The sequence below is a fragment of the Battus philenor genome, unplaced genomic scaffold, assembly GCF_028537555.1.
Source record: "Battus philenor isolate CCGP_79_NKW_IND1 unplaced genomic scaffold, ilBatPhil1.0.hap1 SCAF_27, whole genome shotgun sequence".
Taxonomy (NCBI): domain Eukaryota; kingdom Metazoa; phylum Arthropoda; class Insecta; order Lepidoptera; family Papilionidae; genus Battus; species Battus philenor.
The window spans coordinates 10,752,538-10,774,138 of record NW_027181690.1 but is presented as its reverse complement, the minus strand read 5'-3'; the positions used below and the strand labels follow the sequence as shown (position 1 = coordinate 10,774,138).

General features: G+C 35.6%; 1 protein-coding gene across 1 annotated transcript; it reads left to right on the top strand.

The window, feature by feature from the left end:
• Positions 1 to 487: 487 nt before the first annotated feature.
• On the top strand, positions 488 to 5,909 carry LOC137925770 (uncharacterized). Its single transcript, XM_068769238.1, has 3 exons — positions 488 to 539; positions 4,480 to 4,613; positions 5,653 to 5,909. Exons 1-3 carry the CDS (start codon positions 488 to 490, stop codon positions 5,893 to 5,895), a joined length of 429 nt encoding a protein of 142 aa, XP_068625339.1. The 3' UTR covers positions 5,896 to 5,909.
• Positions 5,910 to 21,601: the final 15,692 nt, after the last annotated feature.

The following is a 21,601-nucleotide window of genomic DNA, read 5'->3' as shown; positions in this document are numbered from 1 at the left end:
TCTAGATAAACTTCGATATCAAATGTTTACGATGTTTTTTAACGACCAAAAGGATCATAAACCGGAATGGGTTTTTGTTGTACTATATTACACTCACTCGGACTTCAGATTATGGTTATGTATTCCTAAAAAAATATTACGGTAAAATGTTAAAACCGTGTTGCTATATAAATGCGAGACGTGGAAGGTCACCACAGATATCTCGCGTCGGCTCTAAGTCTTCGTTAACAACTGTCTTCGACGTATTCTCGGTATATACTGGCCCGAGAAAGTCTCTAACGAAGATCTCTGGAAACGCTGCGGTAAGATGCCGATCGACCAGCAAATCAAACGCTGCAAGTGCAACTGGGTAGGCTACACATTCAGAATGGACCCTGATCACATACAGAAGCAAGCTCTAGAATGGAATCCTCAAGGAAAGCGAAGACGTGGCCGCCCAAAGCAAACATGGCGGCGGACGATCACTGCAGAAGTGAAGGCAGTTGGAATGACGTGGAGCGAAGTAAAGCGCGAGGCTCAAGACCGCTCGGGATGGCGACGTACTGTGGACGCCCTCTGCGCCAACTTGGAGACATAGGAATAAATGATGATTATATTATAAATTTTGAATGTAATTTATTACTGCATATATTTGAGATTATAAAAACCTATACAAGGTAGATATATATCCTTATTAAGGTCGTCGAAAGCGCTGGGTACTTGCATTCGGTCTTATTGGTAATCTGTGTGGTCTACCTCAGTTTATATATGTTGAAGATAAAGACGAGAGGTCATCACCAATTCACCTTAGACCAATTCCATAGCTTTTAAGTAGAATTTGTTGGAAGCGGTCCTATTTTGTGCCTACTCTTCGCCTACCAGTTCATGGTCTCTGCTCCAGAACATCAAGTTCCAAGAAAGCCTTTTAAATGGAAAAATCGATATTTCTTTATTTACCTTTAACGTATCATTGGAAGAATCATTTCTTAACCTCTAAACGTAAATTCTAACACAAGAACGTTTTCCTTTCATGACGTCCAAACAACGTAATGAGTAAGTGGATCAGTTCGCCAAGAACGTGGTACTGAAGATAGCACAGGGTGAACAGAATACCCGAGATGCCGTTTCCATGACAACTTAGGATGGACACGCTTGACAAATGGTATAGAATGTACACGGAAGGTACAATGGCATCTAAGGAAGAAATTCTTCTCTGATGCCTTATCAGCCTTACACATACATCTGAAAGTCCAACTGGGTTAATGTTTGGTTCAGATGCTCATGGGCAATCCCCCATCTGAGTACCTGTAAAGGTTCAAGCTCGCGAAGAGTTCCTTGTGCATGTGTAATTCGGAGGTGGACTAGACCCTGATGCACGTAATTACCTGCCGTACCTTATTCAATATATATACGAACAGAGATTGAGATCAAGCTAGGAGGGTAGAGAGTAGCAGCGTGGACCTGAATGTGCGGTTCTTACAATACTGCAAGGTCCTAAAGAAAGTTAAAACTATAAATAAAACTAAATTCGGGTAAGATTGATAACTGGCTGTGATACATATAAGCCTGTTTTGTATAAAAAAATTCAGCAATGGAAAATGAATAACGAATATTATAAAAAGCGAAAAATAAAATCTAAATGTAAAATTGCAGCACGTGTGAAGGATGAAAAATAAAGCATGAATGCAATGTGAAAATATGCGAGAGTGAGACATATTGTAAAGAAAAAAAGAGAAAATAATTAAAAAAAATTGTGAAGGATGAGAGAGAGAAAAAAGTTAATGAAAAATATTATCGAAAAACAGATACCTGTCCAAAAAATAAGAAAGGGAAACGAGAGGTCACCAATAACAGGGATCAGGTAAAAGAAGACTTTCTTTGATTTGGTTTTTATCTCCTAAATCGTATCAAAACGGCGTCGTAGAGCCAAAACAGGCGAATACGAGTGTAAATACAGTTGCGGATTTATAGGTCGAGTTTTCGGTAAAAAAAAATCGCGAAGAACCAATGCAGTATGACATCGATCAACGTAGACGCATTTTAGACACAAAACATCCTTCAAAATTGTTTTGGGCTGAGACAAATGATATTCCAACTTTTGAAAAACAGTCGCTTGGCATTTGTTTTTTTTTTTAAATAGTCTTACAAAATTTCCTCTAACATAGTCAGAACCTATATATTTCTGTTTACAATTTCTAGACATAGGGGGGAAATCCTACATAGGACGCCTGGGAATGGAGGGCCTAGACAGTGTCAGACACTTTGCTTGCCATATGTTATAGACAGTACTACCGACTTAGGAAAACAAATTTACCTGCCTTCCTTATGCTTGGGAGTTTCAAGTCTTTATATGTCCATTGCTAAACAAAAACCTTCTCCAAATATTTCCTAGAGGTCTTACGCTTAGTTTACTAGTTCGGGGTCTTCAATTCGGAATCATAAGGTCCCAGTTACCATCTTCAAACACAAAAGCATTTACGATAATTACGTCAATTATTTCTGACTTAATTCTGACTCTCTGTTTGGCACTAATTGGTGTAACATAACTCCTGAAGCTGCCCCGTGGAGGGGTGAAACACGTGTTGAGTGATTTGACAGTGGCGGTTGTGTAATTCGTATTGCTTACCGCATACGCATTTATCAGCGGGCTGGCGGGTGGTGCACTTTGTTGCACGACTACCACTGCATGTGCGGAAGTGGATAAATATTGGTCCTTTTCTTACTTCGGATGGACTTCCGTAAGGTAACGCCTGATTCCATTAAATAGTCAATTATTTCGCCAATCAGTCTCGAACCTTCTATTTTTAATGGCTTCGTCGTTTCCGACCGTAAACACCCTCTGAAAGGCATAGGTCTCCCTCAAAGATATCTATGGGAGATATACCATAATCGCCACACTTAACAGGCGGTTTGGCTATCGCAGTGTATTATGGTACGCAGAGGATGCTGTTTCCCATCCTCTGGAGTCTTATTTGTGAGCAGTGACAATCCTATATAATTAAAACACAAAGTGTGAATTATATAAGACTGTATAATCGAACCCGCGATCTATGAACGCAAGTCTGTCTTCTACCGCCGGGCTACCACAGCTCAATACAAAACACAACAAATACATCATCCTGAAAGTTTCAATTAAAATATAATAGTAATAATGTATCTGAATTGGTTCTATCAGGCAAAATAATAGCTACATTTTATTTCATTCATTTAAAAGTATTGTTGACATAGTGGCCAGAAATAAGGAACGTGACCATTACATATTCTATCTGATAAAGTCAATAAAGCTGTTTTTAAAAATAATTAATTATCGTTTTGACATTACTGGCAGAATAATCAGAACCTTTGTCCAAACAGAATCATCCTCTGTCAAACGTCAGCCATGTTTATTTCATATTTTAATAGTTTCGATTGAAATGTTTATTTTTATATATTCAAACGTATCAAAACGGTAAATTGACATATACAAAATGGCTACCACACCAGCTATATTTCTGGCACTATCATTATTAATCAATAACATAACATTTCTATATAAATGTAAGTTTGAATTAGTTCATCTATTTTCTTATTGTATATTTCTATTATTTGTACGATGTTATAGGAATTAAAATAGTCTATTAGTATCTAAAGATGAAAGTTTACAATCAGTAATGACTTATGGTGCTGAAAGATGGTCTCTCTGGACCTCATTGCCAAACTCCTAGATACTTAACAAGACATGGAGAGATCTATAAGGATTTTTCGAGATTGAAACAGGAATGAGTTTCGTAGAGTAAAGAAATCAACACAACTCAGCTAATTAGCAAATTGTAGTGATAGCGAGCAGGATACATAGCGTCCAGGACTTGCCGCTGGGGTCTCAAAATTCTGGAGTCCTGACCATGGAAAAGCACGGCTTATATCGTCCACCTACAACTCTTGATGACCTTGTCAGGTCAACATATAGGCTCCATACTAGTGATATTAGAAGTCTGTGGTAGAAGCCCTGTCCACCAGTGGGTATATCAGCTGAAATGATGATAAAAGGAATCTAAATATAACATACCATACATATATTGAAAAAGCAATGTGACTTATTGTTAAAGATATACAGTAAAATCTACTATGCCATGTGAAAAGGGTCGATACCTGTACTAATATGTATGATGACCATATTCTTTGTATTGAAATGTTTCATACATGTGTCTATTACACCGTCAATAACAGACTATAGAATTTATATCCTAGGAATCGTAAAAAAAATTGAGCAATTTTTTTTCGACATCGACATTTTCAATGAAGGATTACTCCTTTTCTCCAATTAAATTAATTTTTGAGAAGTAAACAATGGACTTTAAAATCTACAGTTTTTTTGACATAGCAACACATATGATATACTTGTCGACCTTGTTTCCATCGAGGCGGGACAGCTGTGAGATGTAACTGTTGCATATGTAATAGATTTTACCAAGAAAATATCTGATATTATATATTAATATTTTAATATCTCTATTGTTACAGCATCAGTACTGGACGACGGGCATTTCGTGACAAAAATCGTTTACGTTCTCAGCATCTGTTTGTTAGTACGAGAGATGCCCACATTCCCTAAGATCTTCTGGAGAAAATACGCACCAGTCTGCTTCTTTACAGAGGTATTATTAGCTCTTACTTCTAGCAAAATTTCAAAAGGATCCATAACACTGGCAAGATATAAAAAATGTTGTGATAAAAAAAATCAAGCGAAATTAAAAAAAATTCCGACGATATAGGGTCGAAGGAAGAGTAGATGCAGACAGGGCAAGAATGGTCATCGTAGCTATCTTTATGGGAGGCTTTTGGGAGGCTTTTCGGGGGCTTTGCCTTGCAGTAGCATTTATCGGCTGAAAAGAAGAATTATGAAAACTTTTAAAAATTAACGGTTTTTAAATAAAATTGTAAAACTAGAAATCAAATGTATTACATAAAAATAAGTGATAAAAATATGTGATATGTAATGCAAAATTGTGATCAGAGAATATAGATGAAGGAAGAAAGATAGAACACGTGAAAGACAAAAGGAAGGTATAAAAGATATTGCGAAGGAAGGAAGGAGAATGTAAAAAAAAAATCTGAAAATTCAATCACCAGAAATATATAGTCGCTGCCTAACACGTGGCAGGAGGAACGAAGCATCCCAAAAAACAAGGAACGCTATGAAGAAAAAAACCTCAATTTGATTTTCCAATTTTCGTAGTCACCTTGGTGTTTTATGATTTTATTTTTATACATATTTCTACTTCATTGTACACAGAAATAACTATAGACATACATCTCAAAGAAAATTCAACCATAAAAACTAGATAATATCTAGAATTAAACAATTTGTATAGAGGTACAAGAGGCGGTCTTATCGCTCAAGGCGATCTCTACCAGACAACCTTCGGATGGAGATAAGGGACTTGAAGGAGAGGGCAGTTTATGGTTTACACAAAAAAATTTAAAACTTTGACACATACTACACATTTCAGAGTATATTATGCACATATATATACATTATACGCATATGTATATATATGAATATGTGCAAGTGTATATATAAGAGTACATATAAATATATATATATATATATATATATATATATATACAAACATTCGTTACATTCGTACATTTTAAAATGATATGATCATGAAAAATTAAGTATCCTGTTCACAGATGGCGATAACCCTAGCAATTCTGGAATGTTCCTTGTTACACGGTTGGACTTATTTGGAGGAATATGTCCGCGTGAACTCCGACGACCTCCTGGTACAGTTGACCTCCGTACCCAACCTGGAATGGCTGGTCTGTCACATTTGTTGCGGCAAGAGCGAATGCACGGAGATATTCGCGCAGTTGCTTCTTAAAATGTTGAGTTTCATATTCCTATTGTGCACGTGTTTATTTACTGTTAAATAAATACATGATTATTGTAACGCAGTAAGTTTTTATACAATATAATTTCAACAATAAAACGCGTAAATGAAACAATTGTTTTACTAGTTCTATTCACTTGTTCTTTCCAGCTGATGAACGCCTTTTGCAAGGCATATGTCTTCCCCAAAAATCGACATGATGTCAGGTCCTGCGCTGCCCGAATCCAGCTACTTCTCACGGCGTTAATTATGCAGTCAGTCCAGTGGGGGCACCCACGCCGAATCTACGGGTTTGTGATCGCCACTTGGAAACCTTACGGCACCAACAGCTATAGGTTGTGTCTGGCCTACTGCCATTTCAAACGAGCAATTCTTGGAGCTACTTCGGTGACTTAGGTTCTTCTGCATATCTCCTCTTGAAGGCCAGTCATAAGTGGCCACGTCTCGAATCCATATGTCATCACCGGCAACACACATTGGTTAAAGACGTTCGTGTTCAAATAGTGCGAGAGCAATAAAGAGGTCCGTTACTCTCTGGGCGACCATTAGCCTTCTCGTGAGGCCCGTCGTAAGTGACCACGTCTCGGATCCGTATGTCATCACCGGCAACACACACTGGTTAAAGAAGTTCGTATTCAAATAATGCGAGAGCAATGAAGAGGTCAGTTGCTCTCTAGGTGACCATTAGCCTCCTCATGAGGCCCGTCGTAAGTGACCACGTTTCGCATCCGTATGTCATCACCGGCAACACACATTGGTTAAAGACGTTCGTATTCAAATAATGCGAGAGCAATGAAGAGGTCCATTGCTCTCTGGGCGACCATTAGCCTTCTTATGAGGCCCGTCATAAATGACCACAACTTGGTTCCGTACGTCATCACAAAAAGAAGTTTTATATTAAATACAACTAATAACGAACAAGCAAATTTGTTGTAATTTAATAAAAATATTAAATATAATTATCTAATTACGGGTGATTTCTTATATTATTCAAGCTATATGTTTAGCTCATTTGCTGTCAATTAAACCAAGGTACACACTTTTCAAAATCGTTTCAGAAATAAATAACTATTTTTATCGACAAAGCGTTTGACCTTTATCAGTAAGAATAGGACCAATATTTAGCCACTTCCGCACATGCAGTGGTAGTCGTGCAACAAAGTGCACCGCCCGCCAGCCCGCTGATAAATACGTATGCGGCAAGCAATGCGAATCACACAACTGCCACCGTCAAATCACTCAACATGTGTTTCACCCCTCCACGGGGCATCTTCAAGAGTTATGTTACAGCGATTAGTGCCTGTGTGATTAGGACTCTGTGTTTGGCACTGCTTGCAAAAATCTATTGTTATTTACCATCTGTTTTTGCAGAAATTATACCGCCAGAAGCAATTTGCTTGTCGCATTCCAAACGAAAAAAAGGATTCATTTGACATATTTTAATTTGATCACTTTATAAAGGATGATCAGAAAATAAAATAATATTTTTATTATTCATCACCATTATTTCTTTGTTGTTCTACGAAGCAGGGGGGGGGGTTTACCCTCGATGCGTTCACTGTCTAGTACATAATAAGACATTGGGGATGTTCTATCCCTTGAAGGGGGTGTCAATCAACTTAAAATTAATAAATTATCATTTTAGACGTACCACACCCACAGCTGAACATAGGACTCCATAGATTTCTATTAAATCGTTTGCAAGCGTTATATAGTATTTTCTGATGATCTTAACAAAGTCGTCTGTCTACCTTACGTGGGCGTACCCACGCTGAGTCTACCTTCTAGTGGTCGCCGCTCACGAACCTTTCTACCCTTATGACCATCGGTTGATATTGCTAATTCAGACAAGCTGATTGGTTCCTCTGCAGATCTCTTCATTAATGTTTCGATCTCACAGCGAAACTCCAAGCATAGCTCTCTCCGTTGCTCTCTAACTTTGAGCCTTTTTGCGAATGTTCAAATAATTTATTTACATACAAATAAATAAATTGTACACTGTGATATATTTTTTACAGGAATACGACAGATAACAAACGGTACAAAATCTGACATTACAAGTATGTGGTATACTAGTAAAGATATAAGATATAGTAGATATAAATTGTAGATATAATCAATTGTTAATAAAGCATCTAAAACACTAGGCTTCATTATAAGAAATTGTTCCAACTTCCACTCACTGAAACCCATAAGTGCTCTACTGTTCCTTCGCGCGCAACCTTGACTTCGCTTCTCAGGTATGGAATCCTCAGTGCGAGGTTAACAAATCTCGTATTGAGTCTGTACAGAGTAAATTCATACGGTACTTGAATTTTAAAGCAAAACAATTTTCAATTCATTACGATTAACGTTGTAAACGATACCATCATTTGCTATTGGAAACAAGACGTAACATTAGTGATATTTGTTTTCTAGTGAACATCGCAAATGGTTCAATTGACTGTCCCAATTTAATTTCAAAAATATTTATTGCGAACTAATCAAAATAACCTAAGTAAACGACCACTAATACACGCACCAACTGCATCTACAAACTACAGGCGCAACGCTTTCTGCGTATGCGCAGTAAAAGCTTGTAACGATTTACCGTTACACTTGGATATTGATCTATTTAACACCAGCGTATATCAAATTAGAAATACCCTAAGTAGGGAATATTTTGGTGACGATGGGAGACAGGCAATAAGTGCAACAATATAGCATGGCTTGGCATGGTTCATTCGTTTTGCTGTCTTTTTTTGTATATCTAACATCAATCAATATACACGCTTATGATACCATATAAGAGGAAGCTTGTAATTACTAATTGTCACAAGCAATTGTCGTATTTTAAAATTAGTTTTTAGTCTGTAAGCTTTCTATAAAATAAAGTAAATAAATGAAGTATATCTTATGATAGAGTGGAATGCAAGGAGAAGATATATAAGGTAGATTATCATAAATACTAATAAGAAATTAAAATTAGGCCAAAAAAGCTAAGATAAAATAATAAAGTACAGCTTAAAAGCTGGTCAGACTAGAAAAATTAAAAATAAAATGAGAGAAAATATAAAAAAGCAGAAAGCAGAAAGAAATAAAAAGTAAATATTGCAAATAAATAGATAATAAAGACAAAATAAAAGCAAAATAATATATAATACTGTGATATAAAATAACAATGTAATTTAAGAAAATGTAAAAAGGAATGAGGAATGAATGAAAGGTGATACAGAGCAAAAGGGAAAGACAGTAGAATTGTGGAATGAAAGAATAGACCGAAAGACAATGTGAAGTATGAAAGAAGAGAAAGAAATAAAAAAAAAATCAGTGAAAAATTAAATAAATTTGCCCAAAAAGTCCCTGACCCACAAAAGATAGGGGGTACGGGAGGCCCCCAATAGCGGGGGCCAAAAAAAAAATATAAAAAAGTATACAAAAAAAATATTGCCTCACATATAAAAAGTCGTCTATCGCATCACGGTATGAAGGCTTAAAAGAATGACATTAGTTGTCTTAATTACACTATTTATACATACACATACCCAAAAAAAATCGTAAATTATCGTGTCAATAAAATAGAACATACGCCTAAAAGCCAATTTGGCGTAATTTCCCTTTCTCACGTACGCCATCCCCGGGGGTTTCCCGCTGTGTTACTACGCTAATAAACAATTACAGCTAAGTGGCTGCGTCGGCCATTTCAAATGAATTAGTCAAAGGATATTACACATGATAACTTTCAAGGCGGAAATATGTTTGTTGCACATAGAAAGCAATGCTATATCGTTAGGCGTTGTGTTCCGAGCTGTGACACAAGGTTTAAATGATTCACCTATGTCCATCTAATATAAGTAACAATGAAACAAATACAGTTTTTTTATTAAGATATGTCATCCTACCAGACATGTTATTGTGAAAAGATGTATTATCTGTGGCAATAAAAAAAACAATAAGGAGTTTGTGTTTAATCGGCGGAAGTCATTTATACACCACATTGAGAAGAAAAATGATAGCCAAGATTGATCAAGATATCTTACAGAATATATACAATTTACACGACTCCAAAGCGGCAGCGTCTTTGTCACTGATGGCGTCCAAATTCAAATTTCGACAATTCGAAAAATCGACGTTCGAATTTGCATTAGAACTCACAAGAATGTTTTACATGTTAGGGCCATAGGGGCCAGTTTTATGGAACGTGAACGCTATATCACCGTCTTACGTTGAGAGATTGCATTTAGGAAAAAGAAACAGAAAAATATTAAAAAAAAAAAACATTAAAAATGACTACAAAAAATAAACAAAACTCGGTTTATAATAATAATAATGGTAACAGTAATTAAAACTAAAATTGCCGATTTTCAATTGTTTACATTGTCAGTCACAAGATGGCGCCGCACGAGGGACGCCGTAAATATTTTGACATTTGAATGAATGATGCCGCTAATATGTCGTCATTAATATGACATTAATTACATTAAACAATTTTAAACTGTTTACACAAGAACTATATACAGTAGTACCCCGCTTTACGCGACCCCGTTATACGCGGTTTCACTATAACGCGAATTGCAAATTTCGCGCTCAAATGCCTCGAATTACGCGAAAGAGTGCGTATAAATATAATATAGTCATCAACTTCTCTATGGTGTCTTGACCATCTATTAAACAATTAAAAACAGTGTTGGGTGTTATGAAACTATTTACAAGAACGTAAACAAAACGTTACCCAAAAGACAATAGATATATTTTTCCGTAAAAAACAAAGAGTATGTATTGCATAAAGTGTTCCTAGAATTAAAGTAACTGATTAAAATGATTTGTATTTTTTTATAATAATTTTTGACTATGTTTAATCATGAACCTCGTTATACGCGAATTTCAGTTAACGCGATTTTTTTTGGAACGTATCCCTCGCGTAAAGCGGGGTATTACTGTACATTAAATGAATGATACAATATGATTACGTCGTGTCTTTGAGAATCAAAATGATCCAGCGGCTGAATGTCAGGACTGATGGATGCACTAAGACAAAGTCGATCATTGCTGGTTGCGTGTTGTATAAAGTGGTTCGAAGACCTCAGATCATGTGGGGACACCATTATAAGTGATTAGTGGTTGGAAATTATTTACCATACGAGCAGGTTAAAAAAGAAGATGACAGCAAAGATCTAGAAGCTTAATTCACATATGGTAGAATTTTTAAACGCCACCTGAAGGGTAAGTACTGAACATACTGGAGTTGGACAATTTTACTCCAAGGAAACATTTCTTTATTTTTAAAAAACCGAACTGCATTTACAGATTTTCGAAACGCGTACAATCCGAAAAAATCACACCCTTTTACGACATCGATCGATAGGGTAAATCATAAGGATCATCTCTCTAACAAACGTGGTAAATTAAACATAAGGAAAACCATTAAATCTAAAGATAAGATAAAACACTTTTACCCAATGGTTCATCAGATGTTAATAATTATTAATTATCGTTGACGTTCTTTACGCATTAAAATGACGAATAACACTGCATGGTACGGTGCACTTTATCGCACGACTACTGCTGCATGGCGGAAGTAGCTATATATCGGTCCTTTTCTTACTAAGGATGGTCTTCCGCAAAATAACGCCTGAATCCATTAGATGGGAAGAAGTCTCTAATAGGCGGATCGAAGATGTAGTTAAAATGTCGCTAAATGCGTGCAACGTAAAACCGATCATCGTGTAGATAAGAGTTCCGCAAACTTTTTTGTGTCGTAGACCCCTTGCCATGTTTTTCCGTGTTGGGTAGACCGCCTACTTACCTGATATTGATTTCCTGTAAATTTCTAACTGTAGTGAAGTTTAGTGTATGTTCAAAATGTATTGCGACCACAAAGCGAATACCAACATCCTACAACTTATACAACTTTATAAACATATATAATATTTTTTTTTACTTCATAGGTACTTTTATAAATAATGTAAATGTTTTGATATTGTAAGATAGTATGATGTAAATAGGTACTATCAGTGTATGTGTTGAGATTCACTATCGTGGACCCTCATTTTCATTTCATGGACCCCCAAATTTGTTTTCGCTGACGTAGACCCCTTGCAGGTTGTCATAGACCCCTAGGGGTCGATATAGACCACTTTGGGAATCACTGGTGTAGATGTATGCCGCGAGTGGCGAGGCCGTCAGTGTCTATCGGTTGATATGATGCTTATCAAAGTGTCCACAGTTTGATCTCGACTGAGTAAACAATCGGCTTCAGTCGTAGCCGTTTCCAGTTGTTTGGACTAAACTATTACAGGGACAAGTATCCCGTCTGCTACGTGAGAGGTAGGCACTGGTCATTAGTGTCGAATTGTGACTATGTAATCACTATCAAAATTATCTTAATACGAGTATACATAATTATTGATATTTTTGTATCGTCCCAAATACTCCAATGACCAACGATCATGAAACCCGGTTTGGTTACACGACATCTCTATACGAACTCAAATGTATATTGACCAGTGATTTCAACTCTCAACTTAGCAGAGAAGAATTCAGAAAGAAACTCTGTAAGCCTTTTTTAAGGTTGTACAACAGAAGGTATAACTATAGATGGCGTTCATAAATATATATCACTTTGAACAATTCAATTCGCACATTTTTATCACTATAATAAAGCTTGGAAATAAATTTTACTTTGATAATATATAGTTAACTTCATACGTCAGATATATTTGTTGAGACTCTGTGTTTGGCACTAATCGGTGTAACATAACTCCTGAAGATGCCCCGTGGAGGGGTGAAACACGTGTTGAGTGATTTGGTGGTGGCGGTTGTGTGATTCGCATTGTTTGCCGCATACGCATTTATCAGCGGGCTAGCGGGCGGTGCATTTCATTGCACGACTACCACTGCATGTGCGGTAGTGGCTAAATATTGGTCCTTTTCTTACTTAGGATGGACTTCCGCGAGGTACCGCCTGATTCCATTAAAATTCCATTAATAAAGTGGTCATGTCACCTGTTTTGCGAACATGACGCATGGTGGGTGATCGCGCGGTTAGAGGTGACCATTAGCGGTAGCCAGCTGGCTGGTAACTAGCGAGGTATCGCAGCTCGGATACTTTCCTGCTTAAGTTATATGCTGGATAATACCTACCGCAGCCAGATCTAGTTTAAGCTAGATCCTGGGATGGGAATCAAGAAGGATGTGTGCCCACAACTCTGGTACCATATCTGGATGATTTGAAAGCCAGGCTTCCTGACGTCCCGAGCGAGGGTTGAATCTTTAGTGCGTTCTTGGTGACGTACAGGAAGAATGAGCCTCATAATTCCATCACCTGCTTGGAAACAGGTAGTGAATGAGCTTTACAACTCTATCACCAGCTTGAAGAGTCAGGTAGTGCGTTCACACACGGGGAATTACCTTAAAGAGTATATATGTCAAAAACAGTGAAGGCAGGACCTAAATAGATCCCCACCCGAGTAGGTGTTTTGTTTCCATCCGTGTAACTTAACAGTAGAGAACTGGAGATACTTAAAACTTAATCAGGAAAAGGTTAGAGAGGGTTATATCCACAGTTTTTTAATTAACTTGTGCAGTTGTTACGATGTAAGAGCACTTGATGTGTAAAGGCCTACGTTGGAAAGCTTCACTAGCCCTCGCATTATATCAGCCATTTTTTCCAGATGACCCAACACAGGGACAAGGTCAGCGGTGACCACTCAAAATGCACTCGTGTTGCCTCTATAACTTTCAAGTTCACTCTCAACTTTATTGCCTTTGTAGCACCGGCCTCGGTAAGCTTTGTCTACGTGCTACGTACCATCTACGGGCTACGAAGTGTCTACGAAGTGTCTACGAAATGATATATGCATATTTTTTTTCACTCACGTGAGAAAATTATTGGATTTTTATCTTTCATTTTCAAGTGACTTCTTTTATAAAATAAAAGAAGAGACCAATTTAACACTAATTATACCAACACTTATTGGGTCCTACTAGAACGTATGGAATATGGTAGTTACGAAGGAAAAACAAATATTTTTTTACTAACGCAAAATTGATCATTTCTTTTACAAACGCAAAATACAAAAATTTTTGATCCATAGCTCATCATATTGTTTAAATTTGCAATGCAAAATATCAAAATGGGTCATTTGACCCGTAATGGTATATTTAGTGTTAATGTAATGAGGTTTTTTTTGGTAACAATAACCTTAATACAGTAGTAGAGAATTTAAAAGATACTGGCGTACAACTAGAGGATGCTAATATGGAGTAGGAATAAGGAAGTGGTCGCAAGTGAGAGTGGTCGAAGACTCTTTTCGAACTGATTGAGCCATCTCCATTCCTTTATCGGACTACTAAGCGCAGGCAAAAGTTTCATACGTTGTTGACATACCCAAAAGTCTAACTAAACGGTTTGACAGCTTGTTTTTGGTGAGAGTCGCCAAGATTTGGAACGACCTGCCTGGGTCTATTTTTCCTGATGAGTTGAACTCTGGATCCTTTGAGAGTAGAGTGAACAGGTTTCTTTTGGATGGGCGTGTACCACCTTCGTCTTTATCTACACGTACCGTCAGGTGAGATGGAAGACAAACGCTTATTCCATTACAAATAAGAAGAGTAAAAAAAGTACAGTAATGTTAAAAACTGGACAGTGTTAGAGCGTGGATAAAAACAAACGAAACACCAATGGTTTTAGAACTTAAGTTTAAGTTAGGAAATAGTTTAGGAGACTTAGTAAATATATGAAATAACGCATGCCAAAAATAATTGAAAATATTACATGTAATTATTAAAATGATACAATGTATATATATATATATATATATATATATACATATTATAATTGGTAAACGTAGTGTAAAATGATTTCTGAACGAAGCCTGTATGAAAGAGATGAATGTATGTGGAAGTATATCTATCTCTCTCACGCCGACGCCGCCATTAAGACGTATTAAGATTTTCTCTCGATTAAAATTAGTTGTAATACTAAATTATCGCAATCCATTTAGACCCCCCATATACATATATAAATATATACGTGGGCATACATCATCAAAATTGTCACTAATAAGTCAATAAACGAACGTTTCCACACATAGCGACAACAGCAGGGTTTTCAGAACTGACCAGGGCATGACCACGACCACTCGACGAGAGTGCATGAATGAGAAGGTTAAACCGCCTATCCAACATCCTCCATCTTTCTACGAACTTGGTAATTTGATCTTTACTTTGTGGCCTCAGGTCCATTTTAAAATATTAAGGTCTCAGCGGCTGCCTTATCTGCACATTACATAGCCACTATTCCTGAAATGTTTTTAATACAAATATTACAGGAATTCATTTCAAAGTTATATTATTATTTTTGTAAATACAACAAAACAAAAATATACTCAATCGATCAATTAAAACCGACACAAACACTTTAAAACTTTAAATATAGCCATATTAATCTTTATTCCAAAGGCATAAAGTTCAGATATCCTTGTTGAAACTGCAAACGCGGTGGTCAATATATAATACGATTATATATATAGGTCGGTAGCGCGAGATGTTACACATTGTCAGCTACGCAGTTTCTTCGGGCGATAACTACCATTCGAAATTGGTCGCTTATTAAGCACTTTTATTTTAAACGGATTACGTTGCCATGTGCAATAAGGGTGAAAAAGTAGGTTGCCATAATTATGTATTTTTCCCGAAAATAATGGTGTCTTATCTAGAATATTAAATATAAGAAATACACACGCTTTGATATACATTTATAAAGCATATTTTTCTGTAAAAAAACGTAAAAGGCTTTCACATAATAATAAGTTTCAGGAATTGCCAACAGCTGACAATTACTCAGGATACTATCATTCAATGCTCGGGAATGAATGAGGCGTACTATGATCCAAAGACGAACGATGGTGGTAGTTGTAGGGTCGTATAGCGCACAGAACGTCAGCCACTAGGACCTTAGGGTTTTACATTTGAGACCAGACCATGGAAAAGCAACTGCAGCGTAGGACATCCAGGACAAGGTGATGTGTAGACGAACACATGAAAACGGCATAACGTAGTGGATTGAAGATCTGGAAGTGGGCATAGAATGGATGGTTACTAGCGTCTTGAGGTTTTACTAGAATGGAGACCACTGAATGGCAATCGCTGACTAGGATCTCCCACCTGAAAGACAGACTTTGTTAAGGATGCAAGCTTCTTTCATTTACTTTCAAACTTACATAATTTCTTACTATAGCTAAGTTTATATGAAGATTCTTCGAAGTAACTAAACTTATTTGAATAATGTAATACGCAAAATAATGTTTGCAATTAAGTCTGTAACAATCCTCGACACACAAGATGTTTCCTATCATAGACTTATAATTTTGTTAGCTAGAACAAAACAATTCTAGTTGGAGGGAAAAGTAAATAATCTAATATTTAAAATTCTCGTGTCACGGTGTTCGAACTTGAACTCCTCCGAAACGGCTTGACCGATTTTTACCAAATTTTACATGCGTATTCAGTATGTCTGAAAATCGGCTACTATCTATTTTCCATACCTCTAAGTGATAAGGGTGGTCCACTCCTAAATTTTATTTTTAATTTTTTAGACATTTTTTTTTGGTTTTTATTTTATTATGATACAGCATACAAAAAAACATACAAACCTAAATTTTCACCCCTCTACGATCAACCCTTATCTTACATTTGTTAATTAAAAACTTTAATTTTTTTTGCAAAACAACTTTTGCGGGATCAGCTAGTAACCTATAATTTTGATATACTGTAGAAAATTATTAATTAATCAATGCAATTTATAAATATCATACTAATTTAAGAGATATATCTAGTTTAATATGATATATGTTACCCGGCTATAAATATTGCACATCGACCTTTGGAAAGAGACAATCGGCTAAATTAATCTTCGTAGAGCGTTATCTCTATTGCACGAAATACTACTGACAAAACGTCACATAAGTAGTGTGGGACAGAGATAGTGCTCTAGGAAGCTCAAATTAGCTGATTGTCTCTTTCCAAAGGTCGTAATCGTAATATTTACAGCCGAGTACTGTAATTAATAACTTTATGACACAACTAATCTTGTAGAATACATTCCTTTAAACTTATAAATAAAACCTTATTAATATGAAAGAACATCATAATAACAGCACAAAATTTATTGCAATTTTTCACAAATTAATTCCAATCGATTAAAAATTTACACAAGCATAAAATTAAAAATTTAAAAATAGTAATATTAACTTGGCAACACTACGGGCAAACTGTTGCTGAGCGGGAAGGGGTCGCGAGGGGGGGGGGAGATAGACGCTACTATTTCCAACATTAATTTAAGAGGACTCCTATAGAGCTGCTCTGTCATTTACAACCGAAATCTGTATAAATTACAACCAGTATAAATATACAAAAGAAATTCCATTATTAACGTATCCTCTGTAATAATACAGAGTAAATAATCTATTTAAATAAATGTAAATTTATTCTGTTATTTTCTAATGAGGCATTAGAATGGTATCATGAATGGAATTTGCATTTACATTCAACAACTACGGTTGCGGTTAAAAATATTACAATTATTTTAAAATGTGGATCCATAAAAGATGTCATATTTAAAGTATGTTCTTTATTGCCAACTAGATATAAAAGTTAATGTATGAAATTTAGTAAACCTTGTAGGATGACCATGGTATGAACAAAATGTCGTCATATTTTCCTGCACAGTAGAATTGGGTTGAAAAATAAAAATTGCTAAAGACAGTAAAATTAATAAGCGATAATGCTACCGCTACAGCTGTACCGCTGTACTCGGCGAGAAGGGGATTCCCCTCGCGCACACCAAGACATGGTATAGTGGTCTCGGTAGCACTATCTCATGATGGATTGACCAAGATAGTGAAGTAGTACATTTAGAGCTTTTATTTCAAGGCGCATGTAATTTGCCTCTTCACCTCAAAGCTAGGTGGATTAAGCACATAGTCAAGGTCGCTGAAAGCCGTTGGATATGGGAACCGCAAGACTGGTCTTCGTAGCGATATTTACAGCAGAACTATGCCCCGCAATTGACATTTAACAGTTGACGTGAAGTAGATGAAAATGTAATAAAAATTAGGTGATGGCAGTTATTTTTACGTGGCATTGTTATTGCCACCTAATTTTATGAACAAAAATAAATACTGTACCCGGCGGTAAACATTCTACATCGACCTTTGGAAAGAAAAAATCGACTAGTTTCGGCTCCGTAGAGCTTATCTCTGTCGCACAAAATACAACGACTGACAAAACGTCACATAGGTAGTGTAGAACAGAGATAGTGCTCTACAAAGTCTAAATTAGCCGATTGTCTCTTTCTAAATATCGATGCGCAATATTTATCGCCGGGTATTGTATCCCTTCTTATTTATTTAAATAATCGGTATATATATATATATACATATATTTATATATATATATACTATGTATATATATTTTAAACGAATGTAATTAAGAAATTATTATATACAGTAAGGATTATTCCATTCTATTTCATTTAATAAAAGTTGTATGTATGAATAAACATAAAACTTTTTGGACCAAAACATCAAATTAAAATAAATATTTAATTTAATAATAACATATTATTTTCAGCTCTATAAATGTCTTATAACACCCATGTCAATCGAATGGCGCCTTCAGTTCGCGTCCGACGCTCGCGGTGTACGGTTGTTAAAAGGCAGGAAATGAGACCGCACGTTTTGGCAACGGTTGCGAAAAGTTCGTCAAATTTAAATAATATATAGATATATAAATCTATAGAAAAATTAGTGCTCAAATCAGTTAAATATAAATGTGATAAATGGAGTCTAGTGTTATCAATATGGAAAACATACAAAGGTAAGATATATCTATAGGATCAATGTATAACACTTTTAGTGTATTTTATTTTGTATCATTACATGTTTTGTATTTAAAATTTAGTTTTACATATATTATTTAGAATAATTTGTCTTTCTATTTTATTTTTGATCAATTGTACATCATTTTTACATCCATTGGATTATCAATTAATAATTATAATACCTTCGTAATTTACTATAATATTTTTTACAATAATTATTATATGATATATCAATCAAGGGAATTATAATTCGATTTACCTTTTAAAATGTTTCTCTAATAAGATCATATATCAACTGTAACAGTGTACAAGTGTTTAGAAAGGATCTTCCTAGATTTATATATAAATTTAATGTGTATATATCATCAGAGAAAATTATTTTAGATTTTGTTTAGTGTTAAAAGACCACGAGGGTTGCATCTGTACCTCTCCACGTGTGATGATGTTTCTCTTGACATCATCAGCTCGTAATAGATTAGATTTTTAATTGGATCGGCTGGAATAGGGCTTCAATAGCCAATCTGTTCTGATTGCTATGGATACTACCATTTAAACTTGCTAATTCACTGGGATATAGGTTATTTTTGGGTTCATCTACGAAATACCTGATTGGAACTCCTAGAGGAGAGAAGGAAAGTTCTCTCAGTGGCCAAATGAAAGATCGCGTTAAATTATTAGGTATTCCAGAACGAAATACGGGCTTTTAACTACATTTGTCCTGTGACTTCGGTCGAAATACGTCTCTGTTCCAAAATATATAAAGTTTTTCATCTTCCTGTTAGTTTTTGAAATAATAAATTACGTAATGATAATAATATTAAGAAAAAATGTTTCGAAATTAGAATTATGACGTATTAAATTATTTTTTTAATGTGAAAAAGTGAATGAAAGACGTGTAAGAAAAAAAAATGGAAGATATTAAAGAAGAAATAGAGAAAAAAATTATTAATTATATAAATATGCCCCTTAAAACGGGTGCCATAAAAAGAGGGGTGAATGTATAGATCGTTAGCTGTCAACAATAATACATAACTTAAATGATTTACTAAGAAAAATATTTTTAAAATTTGAATCACTAAATATTAAAATTAATTATTGTTTATTATCTGTCTTTATATACTTTGTACTGGCACACGTTACTGACCAGTTATGTTGAAATAGAAAAAAATTATGTAACATATTTCAGAGTGATCACTTTATAAAAGGTGATTGAAAGTTATTGTAAAAACTTTAAAGCTGAAGATTTAGGATATACCCCTTGGAAGATTTTATAGCTGCAGGCAATCATCCTGTATACGGGAATAGGATTGAGAAACAGATTGGACTTCATAATTCAAAGCCTTATTAGTGGTTTAAACACACAGATACAGAAGGACTTATACAGTTATATTACATGAAAGATTCTGAAGATAATATATTTTATTCAATAACTAGCTGATCCCGCAAACGTTGTTTTGAAAAAAAAAAAATTAATTTTCAATATAAAAATAAGGGTTGATCGAAGAGGGGTGAAAATTTAGGGTTGTATGTATTTTTGTATGTTGTATCATAAAAAAATAAAAACAAAAAATTTCGTCAAAAAAAAAATTAAGGGAGAACAACCCTTATCACTTAGGGGTATGAAAAATAGATAGTAGCCGATTCTCAGACCTACTGAATACGCATATAAAATTTGGTAAAAATCGGTCAAGCAGTTTCAGAGGAGTTCAAGTTCGAACACCGTGACACGAGAATTTTATATATTAGATATGTTTTTGATATTAGTTACAAATTTCTCCAGATGCAGATCTGTAATTGTTTTTAAAGACTTGTATGTAGAGATATGTGTGCATTCTTCTTTTTTCTTTTGAGCTGATGGACGCCCACTGCAAGATATAGGTCTACCTAAAAGATCGCCACGATGACAGATCCTGTGCTGCCAAAATTCAGCGACTACTCGCGATCTTGGCTATGTCGCCAGTTCATCTAATGGTGGGCATGCCCACGACCCGTCTACCACCTCGCGGTCACCACAGGAGCATTTGCCTCGCAACTGCCACTTTATCACTAATCATACCAACAATTACCAGGTACCTATTTCTACCATAGCGTGTCAAATGGTCCGACTTTGTTTACTGCTTGAATGTATAAAGTATGGTTATTAAGAACAAAATGAAAATTAAATTTATTATAATTAAACATAATAGTATATTGACCATTTCGTTTACAAACGCAAAAACTAATAATTTTTGATCCATGGGTCATTTGACCACATGTGGTATGTTTAGTGTTAAACGTGCAATTATTCGAGCTATGTCTATGATCTTGGTTCTTCACCAGATCATTTCTGATCTCGCAGCGAAACTCCAAGCATTCATATGACACGAGTAAGTGAATCCGTATGTCATCACCGGCAACACAATGGTCAAAGAACTTCATCATCAAACATTGAGGTATTTTAGACGAGAAGACGTTTCGGAGCTTTGTGAAAGCTGTTATTCCGAGTTGGAATCGGCGAGTGATATCTTTTTCAAAGTTGTACTTACAAAGCTGGAAGGTTTTTCAGATATATACAGTCGTCTACAACTTCGAGCGTAGCACCAGCGACATCTACTTGAAAAGGCACTACTTGGAGGTTAGACGTCGCTTTCTTATCCATGTTTATTTTGAAGCCTACTTAAGAGGCTCTATTGAGATCATAGAGCATCGTACTCTGGTCTTCCATGGTCTTAGCCATAAAGACTATGTGTTTGTTAGTATTATGGGGACAGGAAAGTAATGTCGCTTTCTTAAGTTAAATTCACACGACTACATTTTTAACAAGGTTGTATTTTTAATTAACAATATATATAATACCTTCGTTATCAATCTTTTGCCATCTAGTATACAAATCAATGCCGTAGCGGTA

Bases quoted from the DNA above. Each gene is read 5' to 3' on its own strand.
- LOC137925770 (XM_068769238.1), top strand. From the start codon at position 488: ATGACGTGGAGCGAAGTAAAGCGCGAGGCTCAAGACCGCTCGGGATGG. The intron at 540-4,479 runs GTACTGTGGACG...CTATTGTTACAG, and splicing joins AGACCGCTCGGGATGGCGAC to CATCAGTACTGGACGACGGG. The intron at 4,614-5,652 runs GTATTATTAGCT...TCCTGTTCACAG, and splicing joins CAGTCTGCTTCTTTACAGAG to ATGGCGATAACCCTAGCAAT.